Source organism: Heloderma suspectum, chromosome 14 (genome assembly GCF_057233095.1).
Source record: "Heloderma suspectum isolate Gila_16-S chromosome 14, 16-S_ref, whole genome shotgun sequence".
Classification (NCBI taxonomy): domain Eukaryota; kingdom Metazoa; phylum Chordata; class Lepidosauria; order Squamata; family Helodermatidae; genus Heloderma; species Heloderma suspectum.
This window is the reverse complement of record NC_139471.1, coordinates 3,779,623-3,800,392: the sequence shown is the minus strand read 5'-3', so window position 1 is coordinate 3,800,392 and position 20,770 is coordinate 3,779,623. Positions and strand designations below refer to the sequence as shown.

The 20,770-nt window shown below is 47.7% G+C and overlaps 1 protein-coding gene across 3 annotated transcripts in view; it reads left to right on the top strand.

The window, feature by feature from the left end:
• The first annotated feature begins 7,455 nt into the window (after positions 1–7,455).
• PTPA (protein phosphatase 2 phosphatase activator) overlaps positions 7,456–20,770 on the top strand; it is a 34,363-nt gene continuing 21,048 nt past the window's right edge. For 2 of the 3 annotated variants that reach the window (XM_084821004.1, XM_084821003.1), the window contains exons 1-3: positions 7,456–7,532; positions 14,664–14,764; positions 17,161–17,247. In XM_084821004.1, the coding sequence (XP_084677130.1) occupies positions 7,508–7,532; positions 14,664–14,764; positions 17,161–17,247 (213 nt within the window). In that variant the 5' untranslated portion in view covers positions 7,456–7,507. Of the gene's footprint in view, positions 7,533–10,032; positions 10,183–14,663; positions 14,765–17,160; positions 17,248–20,770 lie in introns of those variants that run through there. The other variant, XM_084821005.1, reaches the window with a different exon arrangement.

Here is a 20,770-nt window from a genome sequence, read left to right as displayed (position 1 = left end):
AGTCTTCTCCAGCACCACAGTTCGAAGGCATCCATTCTTCGTCGCTCAGCCTTCCTTATAGTCCAGCTCTCACAGCCATACGTTACTACTGGGAAAACCATAGCTTTGATTAGACAGACCTTTAGTAAGTCAATAAATACATGAGAATTCAGAAGATTTTTAACCCAGCTCCAGGTTTTGGAAGGCCCTTGGGCAAGACACCTCCCCCCCGTCATGAGCCTGCCTTCTCACCGCCATGGTCACCACCTGCACCAGCGTTGTCTGGGCCGGAGCAAGAGGCAGGCTGTTGGAGAACGGTGTGCATCAGCCAATGCAAGCTCTTCTCTAACGTGCACGCTGTAACGCTTACCCCTGCTAGCAAGCCAGATTCAACTATTACCCAGAAGGCGAACCAGCAGGTTGCAATGGGGGAGAGGAGAAGCAACTCCAGGGGGCTTTTCTCAGTGGGCCCCTGCTGGGGTGTGGGCCCTCGGCAGGTGCCTGGCTGTTCCTGCTCTTGGCGCTGGCCCTGTTTCAGGGCGTAGTGCCTTCACAAGACAGCTACACAAGACAATATTGCAAAGACACAAACATACAAATTGCAGTTCAACACGCACAGATGGTCTTTGTTTAGGGCAGTGTTCCCGACCTGGTGCTGTCCAGATATTTTGGACAACTCCCAGCATTCCTTACCATTGGATAGGCTGGCTGGGGCAGATGGGAATTGAAGTTGAAAACATCTGGAGAGCACCAGGTTGGGAAAGGCTGGTTCCGGGAATGAGTTTGCATGGCGCCCTGAATGCTGCACAAGCCCTGAGAACGGTCTGTTTGGAAAGTTGAATGGCTCTCAATGGGCCTTATTTCCAAACTACTGATGGCCAGGGTTGAACTCTTCCTCCCGTTTTGTAACTGCCGTGGGTCTTAGTAGAACAGACATCTGAGCGAACGTGCCAGAGAAGCAGGCAAGGTTGCTGGTCAAAGCCCACCAGGATCTGGTTGGCATGGACGGGACTTTGACCTCAACTTGGAGGGAACAAGTAAGGCCTCCCTGCATCTGTATGGAGTTGCCGTTGTGGGTGGATGTGTTGGCAAGGAAGAAATAACAGGTCAGAGATAATTGAGGCGGCAGGGGGCAGAGAGAGGTCAGTGTCCTCCAGTGCAGCCTGGTTGTGTTAGCAGCTCAGAGGCCGGAGGGGCAGAGGACGTGAGATCATGTTATAAGATGCTCACCTTGAATATGCAATATTGTCATGGAATCATGGTGCAGGAAACAGACCGCTAGGTAATTTAAATGATCTATTTCAGAAAAGTATCTGATAAGACAGAGGTGTTGAACCTTAGGCCTACAGGTTAGGGCCTCCGAGGTTCTCCAAATGGCCATGCCCCCTTCCCCTGGTTTGCTCCCTTGCCCCCCCGACTGCCGATTGGGGGTTTCCCAGGTTTGCCCATCCTGAAAGACTGAACCGCCTCTCGTAAAGCTCAGTTGCTGGTGGCAAGAGCTTTACAGGCTGGCAATTTTGGCCCCGCGCCCCGCTGGAATGCACCAACTGCCCTGCAGCGGAGAGCATTCTGGGGCAGGGGTGGGCGCAGGAGGGAAATCAGGGTATATTGTTAGATCCCTGGATGATCTCATTTTTGTGAACCACCCAGAGAGCTTCAGCTATTGGGTGGCATAGAAATAAATAAATGAATGATCTGCTGAAGATGGCAAGGGTTTCTGACTCCCAGTTCTTCAGGGGTTGTTGTTGTTCAGTCGTGTCTGACTCTTCATGACCCCATGGACCATAGCACGCCAGGCCTTCCTGTTCTGCGCTCTCTCCCGGAGCGTGCTCAAGTTCATATTCATTGCATCAGTGATGCTATCTAGCCATCTCATCCTCTGCCGTCCCCTTCTCCTTTTGCCTTCAGTCTTTCCCAGCATCAGGGTCTTTTCCAGGGAGTTTTCTCTTTGCATTAGGTGGCCAGAATATTTGAGCTTCAGCTTCAGTATCTGTCCTTCCAAGGAGCAGTCAGGGTTGATTTCCTTTAGGACTGACTGATTTGACCTCCTTGCAGTCCAGGGGACTCGTAAGAGTCTTCTCCAGCACCACAGTTCGAAAGCATCTTCGGCGCTTAGCCTTCCTTATAGTCCAGCTCTCACAGCCATGCGTTGCTACTGGGAAAACCATCGCTTTGATTATACGGACCTTTGTCGGCAAAGTGATGTCTCTGCTTCTTACTGTCAGGGTGGACACTGAGCCCATAGAATCCCAGAGTAGTTCTGATGCTGAGGAAGAGCAGTCGCTCCTTCGAGAGAGGAGCACGCTCTTTTTTTCCCAGGACCAACAGCTGACGGAGCTTCCTCCCACCCACATTCCTAGTTTAGAAGCAGTCCAGGGAGTGACTCAGCACAGATAGCAGACTGGGGGGGATGCACGGCGCAGACGCAGAGAGCGGCGCCAAATGGTTTGCGCTCAAAGAACGGTTGCGCCCAGAGGATCCAAGAGAAAAGGGGAGGGATTCTCCCTAGTCCTTATATTCAGGGGTCTGCCAGTAATTGCCCTTCAAACGGGGACCAACTGTTCTAACTTAGGGCATAGGGATGCTGCTGCTCAGATCTAGTTGCTACGTGTAGAGCTGTTAAGTTGTAAAAGAAGAATAAAGCTTTGAAAAGAATCCCTTTGTCTGTGTCTGGACTTGGCTACTGGATTAGAATGAGAGCCCTCCAAGGAGCCCTTGACACTTACTATGCTGTCTAGGTTGGCCATAGCTTTCCTCCCAAGGAACAAGCGTCTTTTAATTTCATGGCTACAGTCACCATTTGCGGTGATCTTGGAGCCCAAGAAAATAAAATCTGTCACTGCTTCCATTTCTTCCTCTTCCATATGGCAGGAAGTGATAGGGCCAGATGCCATGATCTTCGTTTTTTTAATGTTGAGTTTCAAACCAGCTTTTGCACTCTCCTCTTTCACCCTCAGCAAGAGGCTCTTTAGATCCTCTTCGCTTTCTGCCATTAGGGTGGAATCGTCTGCGTATCTGAGGTTGTTGATAATTCTCCCGGCAATGTTAATTCCGACCTCTGATTCATCCAACCCGGCGTTTCTCATGATGTACTCTGCATATAAGTTAAATAAGCAGGGCGACAATATGCAGCCTTGTCGTAGTCCTTTCCCAATTTTGAACCAATCAGTTGTTCCATGTCTGGTTCTTACTGTTGCTTCTTGACCCTCGTACAGGTTTCTCAGGAGACAGGTAAGGTGGTCTGGTACCCCCATCTCTTTAAGAATTTGCCACAGTTTGTTGTGATCCACACAATCAAAGGCTTTAGCGTAGTCAATGAAGCAGAAATAGACGTTTTTCTGGAATTCTCTTGCTTTCTCCACGACCTAGTGAATGTTGGCGATTTGATCTCTAGTTCCTCTACCTCTTCGGAACCCAGCTTGTACTTCCGGTATTTCTCGGTTCACATGCTGCTGAAGCCTAGCTTGTAGGATTTTGAGCATAACCTTGCTGGCATGTGAAATGAGCGCAATTGTATGGTAGTTTGAGCACTCTTTGGCATTGCCCTTCTTTGGAATTGGAATGTAAACTGACCTTTTCCAGTCTTGTGGCCACTGTTGAGTGTTCCAAATTTGTTGGCATATTGAGTGCAGCACTTTAACACCATCATCTTTTAGGATTTTAAATAGCTCAGCTGGAATACTGTCATTTTCGCTAGCTTTGTTGTTAGTAATGCTTCCTAAGGCCCACTTGACTTCACTCTCGAGGATGTCCGGCTCAAGTTCAGTGACCGCACTATCATGGCTATCAGGGACATTCAGATCTTTCCTGTACAGTTCTTCTGTGTATTCTTTCCACCTCTTCTTAATCTCATCTGCTTCTGTTAGGTCCCTGCCTTCTTTGTCCTTTATCATGCCCGTCTTTGCACAAAACGTTCCCTTGAGATCTCCGATTTTCTTGAAGAGATCTCTAGTCTTTCCCATTCTGTTGTTTTCCTCGATTTCTTTGCATTGTTCATTTAAGAAGGCCTTCTTGTCTCTCCTTGCTATTCTCTGGAACTCTGCATTCAGTTGGGTATATCTTCCCCTTTCTCCCTTGCTTTTCGCTTCCCTTCTTTCCTCAGCTACTTGTAAAGCCTCATCAGACAGCCATTTGGCTTTCTTGCATTTCTTTTTCTTTGGGATGGATTTCGTTGCTGCCTCCTGAACAATGTTACGGACCTCCGTCCATACTTCCTCAGGCACTCTGTCTATCAGGTCTAATCCCTTAAATCTATTCCTCACCTCCTCATCTATTCATAAGGGATATGATATAGGTCATACCTGAATGGTTTAGTGGTTTTCCCTACATTCTTCAATTTAAGCTGAAATTTTGCAAGAAGCAGCTCATGATCTGAGCCACAGTCAGCTCCAGGTCTTGTTTTTACTGACTGTATGGAGCTTCTCCATCTTTGGCTGCAAAGGACATAATCAATCTGATTTCGATATTGACCATCTGGTGATGTCCATGTGTAGAGTCGCCTCTTGTAGCAACAAAATTCTTTGGGGAGTTGTAGTCCAAGACCTGTGGAGTGCACCAGGTTGGAAACAGATGTGCATAAGCCATTATTCCTCTCTTCTCTTTTGGATTCCCTGATAAGCTTATTGGACCTCCCCAGAAGAACACTGTTTGAACATTACTGGGGAAACGTCTTGCTTTTGCTCTTGCTCTTCTCAAGTTCCAGTTAATAACTACTGCCCTTTTGGATCTTTTGCGCCCTTTTGGTTGCAAAAAGACTGATGCTATGATACTGGAAGGATAAAAGCTCACTACCTATAATGCAATGGATTGAAGACTTAACAACGCTAGCAACATTTGAAAGCGTGGTTTATAGGCGTAACTTGCAAATGGGCTTATATTTGGATATCTGGTCTGCTTTTACTGAAGTTTGTGTGTACCCTATTCTTTTTCTCTTTTTCTCCCTAGAATATTTATTTTTTCGTTTTGTTATTTTGGTTTTGTTAAAACTCACAATAAAAAATTGATTAAAAAATGTTTACTGCCTTAATAACAGGTCAGTTTAAAAAAGGGAAGGGGGGAAAAGAATCTCATTAACAGAACAATTGTATTTGTGGGGAAAGAATAGCTCAAGCTCTCCTCTACTGCTTCCTTGGCTGCTCTGTCTCTAAGCAGCAGATTGTGTGCCCAGATATTAACTGGAGCTCAGTTCTGTCCCACTTAATGGCAAAAACAAAAATTTAAATAAACAGATTGACTTGCCAGGAGAAACAGGGAAATACTAACAGAAAAGGCAGCCTGTTTTGCTTCTGCAAATTTGTGCCAAATGTTTCGAGAGAATAACACAGCCGCTCGTTGTGCTGATGTTAAAAGGATGTCAATTCTGTGTTGCCAGTGGTTTTAGAGAAATATTTATTGAAAGTAATATTTCTGTACTGTGTAATATTAAATCTCCAAGCGGTTCACATGCTAAGATTAAAAATCACATTTATATACAGTATATAAACACTACTAAACACAATTTCAGCTGCAACAACAAAACAAATATATTTGAAATACACTCTTAAAAACCATTTAAAAACTACAATCACCATACAGAACAATACAAAAAAGCAGTCGGATGGAGCAGTATTTGATCAGCTCTGATTATTTACAAGCCAGAGGAAGCCTAGGTAAACAAATGCATTTTCAGGAGCACTGCTGAGACACCAGTTCATTTTGGCTCCTCCTCTCCTTGAACTGTTTCCATCCCAGCTGGTCATTATTATAAATGACTATGTAACTTGATGAACTGAGGCATGAATTTCCTTATTTTCCTCTTCCCTCCTCATCCATTTTTCCTTGTGTGTTGTGTCTTTAGAGACCTGCTTGTTGGGCAGGCAGGAAAGGGCTTTCTCCTATGTGGCTCCAAGGTTTTGAAACGCATTCCCTGTGGAGTTGCAACTGGTCTCTGCTCTCTCTGCATTCAGGAAGGGGATCAAGACACTTTTTAAATTTGTTTTTTTAAAATTGTTGTAATGGTGTTTAAGGTTGTTTTTAACATTTTACTATATCTTTTATTTGTTTATGATTTTTGTTTTCTGATTTTTACTTTTTACTGAGTTACCTACAGGAAAAGTGGGATATAAATGTAATTAGTTAGTTAGTTAATTAAATAAAATCCTTTTCTCCATGAATTTCTATGGGCAACCCATGGGGAAATGAAAAATGATGTTCCAAGTGAACTCTGAGATGTTCTCTCCAGGCAATGGGCTGAGTTTCTCTACAATAATTAGCTCTATGCTCACACATTCAATACTACTTCCTCTGCAGCAGGCTCCATGAAGGAGATAGTGAGTCGTCTCTACATTATTTTCTATCTGGATTTCTGTTAGAAATGAAATGCTGCCCTTGCTTGCGATTCTATATGGGCCCAGTGGCGTCGCTCTAGCAGGTAGCATCTCTATGATGCAAACCTTTCTACACTTTGCATTGGAAGCTAAATTGGAACAATGATCCTAATGTCATCCCTGAAGTATTGTGTTGCGTGTCATTCTATACTTTCTTCTCTCTTTCGGCTCCCAAGGAGGGGGCGAGGAAAGAAGCTGCCCTTCGTCAAGATGGCCGCATGAGGGAGGGAGAAAAGGGCAAATATGTATAAGGACTAGACTAGAGCTATTGTATAGAGTGACACATCTCATCTGGATATTGAAGCCATTTTATATTTCCCTCCAGGGGGAAGTGAGAGCTAACTATAGACATCAATGGAGGAAGCCAGGATTTTAGGTCCCTCTGATTGAACAGCAGCTTTGTGTGACTTTGGGGTGGGGGGAGTTTTAAACATCTTAAAAATAGCCAGCACACATTCCAATTTAAAAGCAGTCTATTATATCTATAATTCAGCTTTCCACAACCTGGTGATTTCTAGATACGCTGGACTGCAAATCCCATCATCCCCCGTATTTGCAGAGTGAGGAGAGGCCGTGAGTGAGCGCTTACGACAGCCCTGCAGTGTAGTTCAGTCTGAATATGGCAGGTCACAGGTCATTTACTAATTATAAATGCATTCATCTCGCTTTAAATTTTTTAGTCTTGGGGGTGGCACACAAGACTCTTGGTTGTAGGGTAACTCAAATCTATTTGTGTCTAAATCCCTAAAAGCCCGAACTGATTCATTGATTTATATGGGCTTTTCCTCCCAGGGAGGGAAAGTCAGAACGCGCGCACAGGACCCGTCATTCGACCCCTCGTGTCACTCTATAGTCTATGTCTATAGAGAAAAAAAAAGACGTTGCCCTTGGCCGACATGGCCGCGCGGGCGTCTAGAGTGAGGAGCACGGGGCCCTGTTGCCCTCGCCCAAGATGGCCGCGCAGCGTCGCGCACGGGGGACGCCGTGCCCGTTACTAAGATGGCCGCCGCAGGCTCGCTCGCTCTCGCCTCCCATTGGGGGAAAGCCGGCCGTGCCCGTCCCTAAGATGGCGGGCCGACGGTTATTATGTTCTGTCAGGTGGTGAGGAGTTGAAAGGCGACGGCGGAGGGTGGCGGCGGCGGCGGCGTCTTGGCTCCGGGAAGATGGCAGAGAGCGAGCGGCAGCCGGGTAGGAAGCCTTGAGGGCCCCCCGGCCAGGAGGCTGGGCCGACGGGAAGCCCCGCCTCTTTTCACAGCGGCCTACCTTGCAGGGCTGTCGTGCGGTGTAATGGAGCGCGCTTAAGGGGACGGCGTTGCTGTAGCTGTTATAGGAAAGGGGACATGTGCCCCGTAGTAGGAGGGCCAGGAAAAATGTGGCTGATGTGAACCTGGGGGGGGGGGGCTCCATGGGGGGGGCTCCATGGGGGGGGGTTGGTGCCCCCAAAATTGGGCACCCAAGCATGAGCCCCTTCCTCTTGGGGGGTTTGGTGTGTGGCCTGTGTGTGCGGCCTCTTTTAGACGTCTAAGGTGTGGGGTTTCGGGGGTTGGGTGCTGCTTTGGGATGCAGGGGGGGGGGGAAGCGTATTTTATTTATCGAATGAATGAATGAATGTAAAAGTATTTTTAGGCTGCCTTTACGGGTCCACCCCCTTCAAGGTAGCACACAAGGTACATATGAAGGAGAAAAATGTATCCCATAATACCACAGCTGAGATCCTGCTTTTTATGGTGTGAGCTTCCTCCGTGGGGTTTTCCCCGAGGTTATGAGCCCTGTTAAGACAGGACACCCTGGAGAAGATGCTGATGCTGGGGGAAGTGGAAGGCAAAAGGCAGAGGGGCCGACCCAGGGCAAGGGGGATGGGTGATATTCTGGAGGTGACGGACTCGACCTTGGGGGCGCTGGGGGTGGCGACGGCCAACAGGAAGCTCTGGCGTGGGCTGGTCCATGAAGTCACGAAGAGTCGGGAGCGACTGACTGAATAAACAACAACAAACTCTTGAGTAAGACCAATGCTGGATGCAGCCCACAAAGTCCGTAATAGGGGTGCAAATAGGACAACATGCAAACATCTGAGTTGGTATAGATGGCTTTTGGGTGCCCCTTCCTTTGAACTAGGGTCAGCTGTTTTCTGCATAAGGCATGGAAATCCCATTTTCTTTGTCACCCTGCACTCTTCTTAGGAAGGGAACTCCAAAATCTATTATTAATTCAGCCTTCCTACAACCCCGGTTTCCACCAGGGAAGTTGGACTACAGCTCCCAGTATCCCCAGCCAGCCATGCTGGGGGTTGTAGTCCAACACCTCCAGAGGGCAGTTGTTTGGGGAAAGCCTGGGTTAAAGTGACTTCTCGTATTCTTAGCAAGGAGTGAAACTCTTCCCTGCAGAGTCCTGGGGTAGGCTTGTGTTTCCCAGCCGCATGTCCCTTGGCTTGCTGAGCTCTCTGTTCTGCCGGTGCATGGATACGGTGCATCCTTCCTGCTCTCTCCTCAGGGCACAGTGGTGCGGTATGTTGCTTATTTCTCAAAGTCGATTCAAAAGCCTCTTTCTAAAATTCAATGAGATCTCAAATCAGAGTTTGCCTCGAACTCGGTGCCTTTCACGGAAATCAGATTGCCCATTCTGTCTTTGGCAAGCCACGCTTACACTGTTTCAGCCTCCAACCCGCTCCGCATCTGAAATATGGCAATAATAATACCGGCCTACCTTACAGGGTCGGTGTCAGAGTAATGACGAGGTAGTCTATAAAAAGAATTAAGGGCACAGTCCTATGCATGTTTAGACGGAAAGAAGTCCTATGACTCCCAGCATGTCCCAGCCAACCATGCTGGCTGGGGCATGCTGGGAGTCATAGGACTTCTTTCCGTCTAAACATGCATAGGATTGCACGCAAAGAGCCTTATGGCATCATAGGGACTAACTTTTTATTCTGGCATAAGCTTTTGTGGTCTGTAGCCCACTTCATCACGTACACGGAACATTATGGAGAGTGTCAGGTTGATGTGACGGTGGTGGTTTGGGTGCAGGCTGGGATTGTAAACTGTGAAGCCAGAAAGAAATTAAAAATACGCGGCATTGTCAACGGTGGTCATTCTCAAGGCCGCGGCTGCCAACTACCCAAACAGCCTGGTGCTCGAGTTCTGCAGGGTGTGAACTTGTAATGCTGTCTAGTGTATGGGTGGGCAACTTGTCAGCCAAAACACCTGGAGGGCCACAACTCCCACACCCCCTCCCTGTTGGCTAGGCCTGATGTGAGTTGGAGGCCAAAACATCTGGAAGGCTGGAGAGAGGTGTTCAGTGGTACAGTGCACACTGGAGAGTGGTGGGAGTGGGACATGGGGCCCCCCGGGTTCCAGCCCCCATTCGGCCATGAAGCTCACTGGGTGACTCTGGGCCAGTCACTGACTCTCAGCCTAACCTACCTCACAGGGTTGTTGTGAGGATAAAATGGGGAGGAGGAGGATCATGTATGCCGCCTTGGGTTCCTTGCAAGAGGGCAAAAAGATGGGCTATAAATGTAATAATAAGGAAACAAATATGAGTGCCCATCCCAAGGTGCAATTATCTGCAAAGACAAAGGGACGGAGTGACCAAAACCTTTGATGGTTTGACTCTACGTGCTTTAGGAGATAATTTTTGAGGGCTTGGCGGTGGGTTCAGTTGGAGGCGAGCAAAATCCTCTCTGTTACAGATGCGCGCATCTTTTCTGGTCCAGTCTTTCCTGCCACTGTGCTCCCACCCTTGCTGACAGCAGTGTGACTGCGTTCACCTTGGAGGGGAGCTCCTTGTTCTGCTGTGTCTCTGCACACGCCGGCGCACGCTCATTCATCCTTGAGAGTCGGTAAATTCAGGGAGGCAGCCTCCCTCTGTGTGTGTGTGGGGGGGAATCTGTGCGCTTCTGAGAGATGCGCAGGGGCCTTTATCTCCTTCTTGGCTAATGAGGAAAAATGAACTGAACTGCGTACCTAAGCAAGGGGGGAGGCGGCGGCGGCGGACGAATCCTGCTGACTCCACGCCTTGGCGATCTGCATTTTTCTCATGGCTCCCATCCAAAGGACTCCGGGGACTTTTTAGTGCTTGCTAGCTCTGCCTCCGCTTGACAAACCAGCAGTGCTGCGGCTTGCGCCACCCTCACAGTGGAAGTGGTGGTGAAGATGGCTTTCTGAAACAAGGGCGACCGTTTATGTTTAGCCCGCCACCCCACTCGAGAGCGATTACATCAGATTCTGCTCTTTTCTGTGCTTCTGCTGCGTATGCAAGTTCCTCTCCATTTCTCTTGCCCCCCCCCCCCCACATGCGCTGCTGACAGAAGACATAAGAACACCACAGCCCATATCATCTTGCAGGGCTGTGAAAGCCTGTGGCCTGACCTGGTGCCCTCCAGCTGTGTTGGACTACAATTCCCAGCATCCCCCAGCCAGCATGCCGGGCTTTTATTTATTTATTTACAGCCTTTCCCCCTTGCTCTTCAGCCCCACAAATGGTTCCCAGTGCAGCTCACAAAGAACAGTAATAAAACAGTGCCTGCCCTCAGGCTTACAATCTGAAAGACATGACATAAAAGGAAAGGGGATTGGGAGGGAGGAGGAAAAAAAAGATAGAAGCAAAACTTGGGCAACCAGTTCTTAGTTTTAAAGTTTTCGTTGGTGTTCCTTCCTGTCAAGGAAAGCTGAAAAAACTCCCTGTAGCTGTTCTTTCTCTGGCCGATATATGAGGGGCCAGGTTGGTCTCCCCCTTGCTGTGATGTTTGTCCTAGATGCAAGGGGTGTAGCCTCCGTTGGGCCCTTGGTTCTCTGGCCAACAGAGTTATAGTTCAAAACATCTGGAGGGCACCAGGTTGGGGAAGGACAATAGACCTTCTCCTTTATCCTTCACTTGCCCTTCAGAGATAGACTGCTTCTGAAAATGTCGGTTCTATCTCACTATGTAATTTTAGAGCTTGGAATTAATAGTCTTATGCACCCTTCCCTTTAGGTGACCATGTGTATTCCTTCAGTTGTGAAGCATACAGCTAACATTTCTCTTCCCTTCCCTCTCTCCGATCCCCTGTCCACTGCGCAATGCTTTACTGCTGTTTCTTCACTCCTGCCATGTTAGGGTAGAAACCAGAGGTACTCTGAGCGCATGCAGTTCTGCAGCTTCAACTAACTGAAATCATAGCACAGTCTTGACTACACAGGAATACAGTGGCGCTTGCCTTGTTAAGAACACCTTGACTTGGGAAGAAGTGCCCTTTTGTTCTAGAAAAGTAAAAAATATTTCAAGAGGGTTTTTTTTTTTTTTTAAAGAAGAGAATGCACATCTGTAACCATGTACATGGCTGGTTGGTGGCCCTTGACAATAAAATGTTTTTTAAAATAAAGTAAAAGGATTCTGCAGTGACTGGCGTTGGCCCTGGTAGGCTCAGTTGCTGATGGGGGTCATTTGTGGGGTGCCCTGCCCCAGTTCATTCCAAAGCAAAGGAAGAAAAATGAAGCTTAATTGCTGTGCAGGGGGAGATTTTGGGTGTGTGTGTGTGTTGCGGCGTGTGAGAAGGGGAGAGTTAATCCTTCTATGCCTGGCTTCCCCCTTGAAAATTGCCCCCCTGCATGGCGATTAAACTGAGAAAAAAAAACCCTTCCATTGGCACCAGTGGACACTTGGGGCTCCGTAGGATAGATCTGGGGGCCTGGGAAAGAGGTTTGGGGTGGGCCCTGCCCTAGCAACACCCATTGGGAGGAGACTGTGGATAGGGATGTGCACTGCTGAGAATTTCATTCAAGAATTTCATTCATTCATTCAATTTCATTTCATTCAAGAGAATTTCATTCAATTTCATTCAATGGGATTCCGCAATGTTTCCGTTCTGGTAAGTGGTGGAGGACTGTATTGGATTCCCACCCACCCCGTTTCCGGAAATATTTTGCGCATTTTTGGGGTACTGCAATTTGTGCAAATTTTTTTGGGATGGGAATCTTGAACTTTGTGCAAAAGGTGTCATAATTTTAGAAACATTTTTTAAATTGGCAATCTTGCGCAGGTGCGCACAATCGCAAGTCTGTCCGCTATTTAGTCCTGGAGAGGGATATTCCTTTATTGTCAATATCCTTGCCAGTTTCGTCCTCTCCACACACTACTTCCTTTAGCCCAGCAGCATTGTATTCCCTGCTTGTCGAAGGACTTGTCAGTTTCATCCTCCACTTTGGCAGTTCCTGAGCAAAGGACCAGGTGGACTTGTGATCATGTGCACTTGTGCAAGACCTCCAATAATTTTTTAAAAGTATTATGTCACAATTCATGCCAGTTTCAAGATTCCCTCCCCCCAAATTGCTCAAATTGCCGCCGTTTAAAGAAAACCCCGGAATCCACGTATTGGCTTGACTTGCTACAGATTGAGTCGACACCAGCAGGTCTGGAACGAAATCCGCAGGGCCGAACTCGAAAAATTCACCAAGTTTTCACCCCCTTCCAGACAGAATGCTCATACACCCCTAACTGTGCGGAGAACAGTTAGAGAGAAGAGGTGTACGAGGAACTGCAGAGTTGAGGAATCTCACTGACTTTGAAACATCCAGCTAAATCTTTCACTGTAGGCCTTCCATCCCATTCTAAAGAAATGCCAGCATCCTCATGAAACTAGTGTTCCCAGGATGTTTCTGATGGGACCCCCAGCAGCAGTGTCTGAAACCTCTGTATTTAATTGCAAGACTTCGGGGCTTAATTGGAAACCCTGTATGTAATTGGAAACCCAGTTCCTGCCAAGCGACTCTTTCTGGGTCCCTGAAACTGTAGCTCAAAATAAATAAAAATGGAAGTTAATCCAAATGGAAGCCAATCTAGATTTGGTAGCTAAGGAATCCTGTGTATGTTTAGACAGAAAAGTCCTACAACTTCCAGCATTCCCCAGCCATTCCCCGGGTTTACTCTTCTGCGCCTAAGTGGAGTGAGAGGGCCTTTTCTGTGGTGGCCCCCACTCTGTGGAACTCCCTCCCTAGGGAACTTCGTCATGCCCCCTCTTTAATGAGCTTCCGTCATGCATTAAAAGCGCTGTTGTTCAGGCAGGCATTTGGGGTGGGTTAGGGTATTTTAGAAAATGTTTTTATTGTAGAATTTTATTGTTTTAAACTGTTTTTATTGTATGTTGTACATCGCCCAGAGTGGCTGGGTGACCAGCCAGATGGGCGATTAATAAATTTAATAATAAAATAAAAATAAAATAAAATACGTATGAATGCATAGCTAAACAAATATGTGAGCCTGGTGTGGCTAGTCCTGTGCCTGGCTGTCTCAGAGTAAAGGAAGACCCCTAGTTTATTTAATGTAGTCATTGATTTTTATTCCGCCAGCCAAAATGGCTCTTTGAGTAGCTTATATATAATCAATAAAACAAGGAAGTCCCTGCCCGCAGGCATACAGCCTAGAAAAGACTCACGACATGCAAGGAAAAAGGGATCTGGAGGGAAGAGGAAAACAATGTCTTTCAGCAGGGCGGGTGGAGTGGCACCACTTCCTGCTCCCACAGTACAACCTGCTAGAACGATTCTTCTTTGTGGGGTTGAGAACGTCCCTTGCTAAATGTATCTCAAATCCAGAAGCAGCTTTGGTTTAGGTGGCTTCGGATTATAGCGCAGAATGGGAGACTTCTTTGCCACATTTTGGAGATTGATCAGGTTTGCAGTGTTGAAGTCCTCTTGGATCCTGGCCTTTTCATGGATGCCAGGGGCGGGGCTGTGGCCAGGAGCACATCTTACCAGCTTGGCTGTTTTTCCATTGCATCCTTTCCTGGAAAAAGAGGGACCTGAGCACTGTGGTGCATGCCCTGGTAACCTTGGCTCTGGGCTACTGTAATGCTCTCCACATGGGGCTGCCCTTGAAGACTGCTTGTGTTAAAATGTATTCAATATAAAGTATAAATTTTAAGGTTCAGCTAAGTTGAACTGGGCCCTGTCCACTGTTTTTTTTCACTCAAATGCACACTTAATTGATAGGTTAGTCAATTAAAATATCTCCATTTAGAATTACAGTGTTGCTTCTTTGAAAAAAATAATCTAATTTGTATTGAATTTTAATTGCGCCCCATTTAGGGAATTGATAAGATTGAAAAGTGGATTTTAAAAAATGCCCTAAGAGTATAATCCTGTGCATATTTAAACAGAAAAAAAATCCTACAATTCCCATGGCTGCTTGGAGGGAAGCTCGAAGGTACAGGACTTTTTTCTGTCTAAACGTGCATAGGATTGTGCCCCAAAAATATTTTCTCAAGAAACAAACGCACAGAGTTGGGAGTGTCAAGGATCTGATTTTCTTGGTCCTCATGGCTTGACTTCTTCCCCCATCTTCCAGACCCCCCTGAGGAGGCAGCGCCTCCTCCCTGCCAGAACTTCATGGTCCCCCAAAAGGAAATCAACATGGTCCCTGACATGGCGAAGTGGAAACGCTCTCAGGTACAGAATACTTTATTTTATTTCTTTATTCAAAGCACTTCTGTTCCACTCTCCAGTCGACAGGATCCCCGAGCAGCAGGCACGACACACAAGGAGAAAAGGGTGGGGGGGAGGAGGTAGAAAAAATTAAGTCTAGTGCAATGACCCTGCTCCCTTTCTCGTCTCCCTCAGTGCAGCCTGCTGATGGATGGGAATATATCAATTGAACTCAGGTTTGCACTGATTCTGTTGTTCTCCTGGGCTGGCATGTTTCTCTTTTCTTTCTTCTACCTTTAAGCTCACCCATTTCGGTCTCCCATCCCCTCAGGGCAAGGTGTTTTCCCAGACGCCCTTTAGGTAACAATTGGAGGGAGGGAGTGGCCTGGGAGCTAGATGGCAGCTCACCACGTTGTCTTGCTTCTTCTCCCGTCACCTGAAGGCAGAATATATTTTGTTTGGGATTCTTCCTGGTTGGTACAACTGGCACAGGCCAAGCAGGAAGCTTAATTTGTGTTGAGGTGGTGATCGCTCGTCTGGGCTGTCCCATCTCGAAATTGTAGGTACAGGCTGACGTGATTAAATGTGCCTCCATACACTCCCTGCAGATAGAAAACTAGTCTGTCAGGGTGATAGTTTCTAGCATGGTCTGAGAAAGGCAGATATCCTTTTTCCACCATCTGCTACTGCAGAGGAACACCAACTGTTAGCACAGGTTGAGGAAAGGATAGGAGATCTCATTTATTTGTTTGATTTATAGCCCACCTTTCTACCAAAAAATGGCAGTTAAGGTGGCTTCTCTACTTTCCATCACTGCTGTGCCACTGAAAGGCTTTTGACTGACAGTAGCTGAGGGAAAAGACAGATCCAGCTCTCCACATTTCCCTTGATAGCTGTTTTTCAGTTTGGTGCTATTTCAGTAGTGCAGCTAGGTAATTTTAGTCCCTGGACTTAATGGTCTTTAGACAGTCATATGTATTACTTCATTTGAGAAGCGCATGACTAACATTGCCCTTCTCCACCCGTCAACCGCCATTCCATGCTTTAGACCTTCTTCTACATTCCCGATAACGTCAGAGCAAATCAATAAGTAAATCTAATTGCTAATCCTGTTTTTTTAAAAAAAGAAATACACTGAGCCTGTGCAGTTTTACATTTCAAACTCCAGTCATAGCACCATCATGACTGCAGGAATCAAATGGAGTTTGCTTCTGCTGCCCTGGTGCTGATCACACGTTTACTTGTCCACAAGCCCCATTTTGTTGTAGAAAAGAATAATAGATTTTTAAAGTAAAATAATAAAATGAACATCTGTAATTGTGTACATGCCTGGCTGTCCGGCAGCCACCTGACTATAAAAACATTTTTAAAGATAAGAAGAAAGAAGGGACCCTGTGTCCCACGATTCCTATAGTGGCCCAGTTGCTGATACTGAGACCATTTTCTGCTGCTCCCATCACCTCTTGCTCTCTGGGTGGTCACTTGGGGTTCCTAGACATTGGTCCCGAAGTCCAGCCCTATCTGCACAACTGCATGATTTTGTGCCGAATCGTTGCAGCTCACCCTCTCGAAAGCGCTGGAAATGACAGACCCACCGGTCAAAAATATGGCAGTGCAGGGTCAGAGCCAGTCGCAAAATGAGGGCAGATGGAAGCAGAGCTGGCAGTTGCTGAAATAATGTTCTCTAGATACCGAATCCCTGTTTGGGAATGGCAAAATTCTTTGCCACCGCTATTTCCTTGTAGCAGGGCGTTCTATCATAGAATAGTAGAGTTGGAAGGGGCCTACAAGGCCATCGAGTCCAACCCCCAAGTTCGGCTTTCCTCATCTGAAGTACAGACCTTGGCCCTGGAGGTGTCATGGCTCAGCCTTGGGCAGAATTTTGCTGATCCAGAAGTTCTAAGTAGAGAAGGCATTTTATTTTATATTGTTTTCCTCCTCCCTCCTCACCAAAGTATTCTTACTCATCTCCTGTCGCTTCTTCTCCCATTTTCCTTTGTCACTTAACTTGTACCGTATCCTCAGCTGCCGCTTTCTTTCATCCCTCCTGCTGCTTTTATGTTCACCTCCCCTATAACCGCTTCCCTCGCTTTTCCCATTCCTCTTTATTCTCAGTTTTTAAGCATTATTATTCTTATTTAAAAATATTAGCCTCGCTGTCTCACCACCTGCCTCTGCCTCACCTGCCTGTGCAGCGCGAATGGTGTGGCTGTGGCACAGGGTGGTCAAAGATGCGCCGGCAGAGACCTGCTGGTGGGACATGGCCCACAGTTTGAGAAATGCTGGCGTAGTGGAATACAAAATCTAACCAAGAGCCTCCTCCAGTTCACACCACCTCCTCATGGATCTTGCCACAGGGCAACGGAAGAAACATTGCCGAGCTTGAACGTCCTGACGCTGTGTGTGTATTCTTTTGACAGGCCTATGCAGATTACATCGGCTTTATCCTCAAGCTGAATGAAGGCATCAAAGGCAAGAAGCTGACGTGTGAATACAAAGTCTCGGAGGTGGGCAAAAGGGGGGTTGTGGTTTTTCTCTTCCTGATCCTGGCCTGCTTTTTTTGAGCTGAACCCTGTAGTCAGTCTAAAAAAGATGCATGGGGGGGGGGCACTGAAGCTGCATCCCCTCCCCAGCCTTTGTCAATCCTCTTTGGCACGCACTCCTTCCCTCCCCCTACTTCTGGGATCTTGCTGGGCCTTGCTCAGACACTTTGAAGCATGTTTGCTCAGCCTTGAGAGCTAGACACTTATTTCTTCTTTTAATTAATCAAAAGGACGGTGAGATCCTCAGGCTGCTGAATTCTGTACCCGTTGCCCATTTCTACTTCTCCCTTTATTGATTGCATCCTGCCCTTCCTCAAAGAAGCTTAGATTCCTCCCATCTTGTCCTCAAAACAACCTTTGTAAGGTAGGGTAGGCAAAGAGAGAGGGGGATTCCCCAAGGGTACCCAGTCAACTTCACGGTTGAGTGGGGATTTGAACATGCATCTCCCCAATTTTAATCCATCACCACTAACCGTATATCAGGGGTGCAGAACCTCTTTCAGCCCGAGGGCCAAATTCCATTTTAGAGAAGCTCCCGCAGGCCACATTCCAGTGGTGGGTGGGGCCAAAGGCAAAGGGGGTGGGGCCCAAAAGCAAAAAACGAGCAGCCTGTTTTTGCTTAAAGCTCTTCCTGCCAGTAACTAAGCCTTAGACATTTCAACCTTTTAGAATGTGGGGAAACTGCCAAAGCTGGTTAACCACCAAGCAACCGGGTGGTGGGGGGAGGGGGGAGGGGTTGGGGACAGGGGAGGTGTGAGCATGGTTGGATTGGGACCCCTGGAGGGATGGAAAAGCTGGGAAATGACCAAAAATGGTTTGGGGGCAAGGAAGCAGGAAATGTCTGGCCACGTTGGGAAGAATGTGTGGCCAGCTGGGGAACCCTGAAGGGCTGGATTTCGTTCCGGGTAGGCTGAATTTGGCCCCCAGGCCTGAGGTGAACACCCCTGTCATAGGTCCTTTTATCTGGAGGTGGAGGGGAGTGAACTTGGAATCTTCCATGCACAAAAGGCATGGTCTGAGTAGGCTCTCCCAGGTGTCTGCTCTTAACCAGGGTTTGAATTGGGTGCTCAAACCCTGGTTAACGTTTAACCTGGCCAAGACCTGATGCTTCAGATCCTTGGGTGGGTGGGGGGTGAACATTTCTGCCAGAGAGGGTGGGCCTGACGCCCCCAATCTCCTAACCGTGGTGAGAAGCCTGTGCTAGCTTGACTCGTGCCAAATGTTGCCCCTCTCCTTGTGGTGGTGGTGGTGGTGGTGGTGGTGGTGGGGACTGCCTCCGGTTCTGAGCCAAAACGGAAGAGGAGATTCCAGGCAGAGCTGGGCCCCGTCTGCTGAGGGCTGTTGCTGCGTCGATTCTGCTAGCCCTTGGCAAGGAGCCTGATTTTAATAAGCCCCCTCCCTCCCACCCACCCAAAAGAGCCTGGAGCAGCAAACGACTTGCATCTCCTCTTAATTATGTATTGACGCGATGGAGGCGGCAGCTGCCATGTCCTCTCCTGGCTGCTTTGCCTGTCTCTGCAGCTGGGCTCTTTTTCAGAAATCTCTTTCAAGCTGGCAAGCAAAAGAAGGGGGTCCCTGGTTGCAGTCTCTGCCTTCCTTCTTCCCCTCCCTTTTCCCCCAGGGCAGAGACTTTGCAAGGCTGTGGGGTGGGAAAGGCTGTATGTGTGTGTGGGGAGGAAGATTGGTGTGTGGGGGAGACCATCTCTCTGCCAGCTGTTCTTCCAGCTATCCTGAGGCACCAAAGAAGGGAGCTCCTTGTACCGAGCTGGTGCTAGCAGAGACGGAGGAATCGCCGGCATTCTTTCAGCATTGAATGCGAATGGCTGTTAACTGGAGTGGTGATGTGCCTTAAATGCCAGCCCCGTATTGTACCGTCCATCCTTCCCTGGCTACCTGGTCCACAGGGCAGGGGTGTGGAGCCTCAGTCCACGGGACAAATCCGGCCCTCCGGGGGTTCCCAGGTGGCCACCCCCCTTTCTCTGGCCACACCCGCTTTCCCTGGCCACTCCCCCAGATCATTGGGTGATTTCCCGGTTCTTGGGCAGTTTTCTTCCCTCCGTGTTCAGTGGAAATGTTGACCCAGTGTGTGCGACTGCTGTGAAACAGGCAAATTCCGTGTTAGGCAGAATTCAGAAAGGAACTGAAAATAAAACTTCCAAGATCGTACTGCCCTTATACAAATCTGTGGTGTGACTGGAACAGTGTGTACAGTTCTGGTCACCACACCTAAAAAAGATATTGTGGAGTTGGAAAAAATGCAGAAAGGGGCAACTAAAATGATCAAGGAGTTGGAGCATCTCCCCTATGAGGGAGCGTTAAAACATCTAGGATTGTTTAGCTGAAAGAAAAGGTGAGTGAGGGGAGACAGGATAGAGGTGTACAAAATTATGCCTGGTGTGGAGAAAGTGGAGAGGGAGACATTTTCCTCCCTCTCTCATAATGCTAGAACCCACTGGGGTCACCCCATAAAGCTGATGGGTGGGAAATTCAGGACAGATCAAAGGAAGTTCTTCACACAGCGCAGAGGCAAACTATGAAATTTGCTACCACAAGATGTAGTGACAGCCACCAATTTGGACGACTTTAAAAGGGAATTGGACCAATTTCTGGAGGAGGAGAAGGCTATCAATGGCTACTAGTCCTGATGGTCATATGCTACCTCTGGTATCAGAGGCAGTATGCCTGTGTGCACCAGTTGCTGGGGAACATGGGTGGGAGGTTGCCGTTGCATTCCTGTCCTGTTTGTGGGTTTCCCATGGGCAGCTGGTTGGCCCCTGTGTGAACAGAATGCTGGACTGGATGGAGCCTTGCTCTGATCCAGCAAGGCTCTTGCGTTTTTATTCTAAAAGGTTGAAATGTCTCACTGGTGGGGGATGATGGGACTTGTAGCCCAACACCTCTGGTGGGGGCTGGGGACTGCTGGCCTAGCAATGGGTTCTTTGCACCAGAGGTGAAGGCTTCTGGCTCAGAGATGGTGCAGCGCATCTCCCCATCTTTCTCGGCCCCTCAGGTAACGTGTCAAGGGCTGCTGAAGTTGCTGGCCTCGGCAGTTTCCCGTCCTTCTGCTGACAAGAGTTGGGGGATCGAGCTTTGGCCTGGGAGACCAGAGGATTTCTCAGGAGCGATGCCTCTGGCAAAGTCAGAGCCGCTGTGTCCTTAGTCTCTCCCTTCAAGGAGGAATCCCCTCTTGGAGTCTGTGCTGTGAAGCAGCGTTGTGTATGGCCGCTGTGGTCTCGGAGTGAAAATGAGGAAATGCAAGTTTTTGTTTATGGCTTATTTACAGGATTTATATATCACTCCACTTTCATGAAAATATCCAAGTGGTGAATAATAAAAGGGTAAATAATAGAAATAATTGTAGCAGTAATAATAATAATAATAATGAAAATACTGTTATAACAATAAAGTTATTAATAGAAATAATAATAGAATGAATAACAGAAACAATAATAATAATAGAAACAATAACCCTGCGAGGTAGGTTAAG